The 2555-nt window shown below is 29.3% G+C and overlaps 1 protein-coding gene across 1 annotated transcript; it reads left to right on the forward strand.

Annotated features, from left to right (window-relative positions):
* The first annotated feature begins 295 nt into the window (after positions 1-295).
* LOC118198028 (transcriptional regulator ZNF706-like) lies at positions 296-1239 on the forward strand. The gene is made up of 2 exons (XM_035369617.2): positions 296-430; positions 1039-1239. Exons 1-2 carry the CDS (start codon positions 296-298, stop codon positions 1126-1128), a joined length of 225 nt encoding a protein of 74 aa, XP_035225508.1. The 3' UTR covers positions 1129-1239.
* The last annotated feature ends 1316 nt before the right edge of the window (positions 1240-2555 follow it).

Genomic DNA, 2555 nt, shown 5'->3' on the forward strand with positions numbered 1-2555 from the left:
AAATAGTTGTAAAAACGGCTATAGTAAGATTTCCCTCCCCCTCTTTATAGGACGATCAACAAGTCCTTTTACCTAACTAGTGGCCTTCCTATTGTTAAATTGTTGTTCACTGATTAGTGCCTAGAACCGGTAAAGTAGGTGGTGGCTTATCGAGGATGAAACAAGTTCTGTCTACGTGCTTTGGTCAAAAGAAATTTTTTTTTTTTTTTTTTTTTGTGTGTGTGTGTGTGTGTGTGTGTGTGTGTGTATCAAGTTTTATGATGTTCATTGCTAATATATCTTAATTTTCCAGGCCATGGCTCGAGGACAACTGAAAATCCAATCCCAGCAAAATGCTGCCAAAAGAGCCAATGATTTAAAAAGGCAACAAGGCCATGATGAGAAAGCTGCCGCCCAAAAAGCACTAACTTATGTCTGCACTGTCTGCAAGGTAAATAGTTATTCTTTTCCGTACAATTTTATGTCTGAATTAAAATTGTTGAAAAATACTTTTATTTTAATGTGCCTTTTGTAATGGTTTATCAAAAATGCTTTCTAAAATATTTTGTATTAGGCAAACCATTTATTAAAATTGAGTTGTAAATTTTGTTTAGTTATTTAACATAACAGATTATGTTCGCTGGAAAAGGAAGTTCAATGTAAAAGAGTATTAATGTGACAAAAAACAAAACAGGATTTATCATTGCCAATACCATTAACAAAGTGGTATATTTTTTCCAGTGTTCAGGATGCATATACTATTTGAAAAATTAAGATTCATATCCAGAAATTTAGAAGTAAATATTGCTTTTAATACTTTAAAGCAGTCGCTTGTGCAGTGAATCCCTTTTTAAATTATTTGAATGTCATTAGTGGAGTGCAATAATTTGTAATAACTATTTATTTAAATCGTGTAGTTTCCATCACATTGTCAGCCTGGAAAACAATATTAAAATTTAAAAAGTTATGCTTTTTAAATTAATTTTAATTTTTCTCTGAAATTTTTGATTGGCATTTGTTCATTAAAGTAAGAAATCTGAGTTTTCCTTTTTCTTTTAGGCACAGATGCCAGATCCCAAAACATACAAGCAACATTTTGAAAATAAACACCCAAAACTGCCTCTGCCTGATGACTTGAAAGATGTTTAATTTTATTTTTTTAAGACATTTTATACTGTGTGTCTGGAAAAGCAACATTTGTTTGAGTTTCTTTCCACTTGTACATTTATGTATGTTGTATGTTCCTGATTCTTAATGTTTAGCAAAATTTTGTACAATAAAAGCAGTTGTTAATGTGCTTGTATGTCTTGTCATTTGTATAGTAATTATAATGAGACTTTTTTGGGGGAATTATTTAATTTTATAGTCAATTAAATCAAAATCTTGTAATTTTGAATGAGGTAATTTTCATAAATATAAGCTGAAATTATGCTACGTTGACCATAAGTATATTTGACATGGCTTTTAATTAGAATTAATTGGCTTTAAGAAAAATTATATATCTTGAATGCATAAAACCTATAATATAAATCATAAAAAAAATTAATTTTATTTAAAATTCAGGTAAACTATTTAATGTAAATAGTAATATATGTTTATTACTAAGTGTTTAGTATTTGTTCATTTAATCTCAAATTTGAATGGGTGGTTTCAGTAATTTTGAGAATTTTATCATAAAATTCTGTAATTCGTTAGAAATATTTTTAAATATATCAGTAATATGGATGTCTATAATAATACAAATGAACATTATTTGTAAAATTGTTTCACCAATGAGTTAAGTAATTTTTATAAAAATTGGTAACTCTGGATTGGTGTAGATTTTATATAAAATTCTTTTAGGTGCATTTTCACATAGATTTTTCATTTTCAAGGAAGGGGGGTAGAATTTATTTGCTGCTTAACAAAGGAAAATCTACATTACTATCCTGGAAATCAGAAATTTGTAAAATCTGAATAATAATAGTCCTCCTTATTTATTTCATGTCTATGAAATACTATAAAAATTAAAAATTATCTTGCTTATAAAATTGTCAGTTCTGTGCTTTGTTGAAAAACTCTCAAAGTCTACTAGATTTAGGAATCTGGAACTTTAAAAATGAGTAATATAGCATATGCTCCAGACGGTTGCAGGGATATTATATGGTAAATCAGAACTCCTGCACATGCCACTAGAATGGAAGTTACCCTATTTTAAATCCCTATTTTAACTCTATCTGCCAATGCATCCAAGGTAAGTGCAGCATATATTGAGAATGATGAAGCAGTTACAAGAGACAAATATTATACAATTTTTTGTGTCCATCGGCAACTCTGGACGTATGATACGTGTCATCGGTTTGCCATCACCGATTTAGGAATTTGATTTTTTAAGCAACTCGTGATGCACAAAAATATTTTATGCTTTGCTAATAAATTAAATTTTTCATTAATTGTGAATTTTTTTCTCCTTGTTGCATCTTTCTGATATAGAGGATCACTATTTAACTGTGTAGAAACATAAAGGTTATTTTGAAGGACAAAATGTGAAATGCCCTCACCAGGACTCAAGCCTGGTACCCCTCAAATACACAATG

Source organism: Stegodyphus dumicola, chromosome 4, assembly GCF_044657685.1.
Source record: "Stegodyphus dumicola isolate Sdum_Otavi_A_Nest chromosome 4, ASM4465768v1".
NCBI classification, from domain to species: domain Eukaryota; kingdom Metazoa; phylum Arthropoda; class Arachnida; order Araneae; family Eresidae; genus Stegodyphus; species Stegodyphus dumicola.

What these genes read in the sequence shown, in the direction of transcription:
- LOC118198028 (XM_035369617.2), top strand. Translation starts at nt 296, where the DNA reads ATGGCTCGAGGACAACTGAAAATCCAATCCCAGCAAAATGCTGCCAAA. An exon ending in ATGTCTGCACTGTCTGCAAG is followed by an intron (nt 431 to 1,038) that starts GTAAATAGTTAT and finishes TTTTTCTTTTAG; the next exon opens with GCACAGATGCCAGATCCCAA.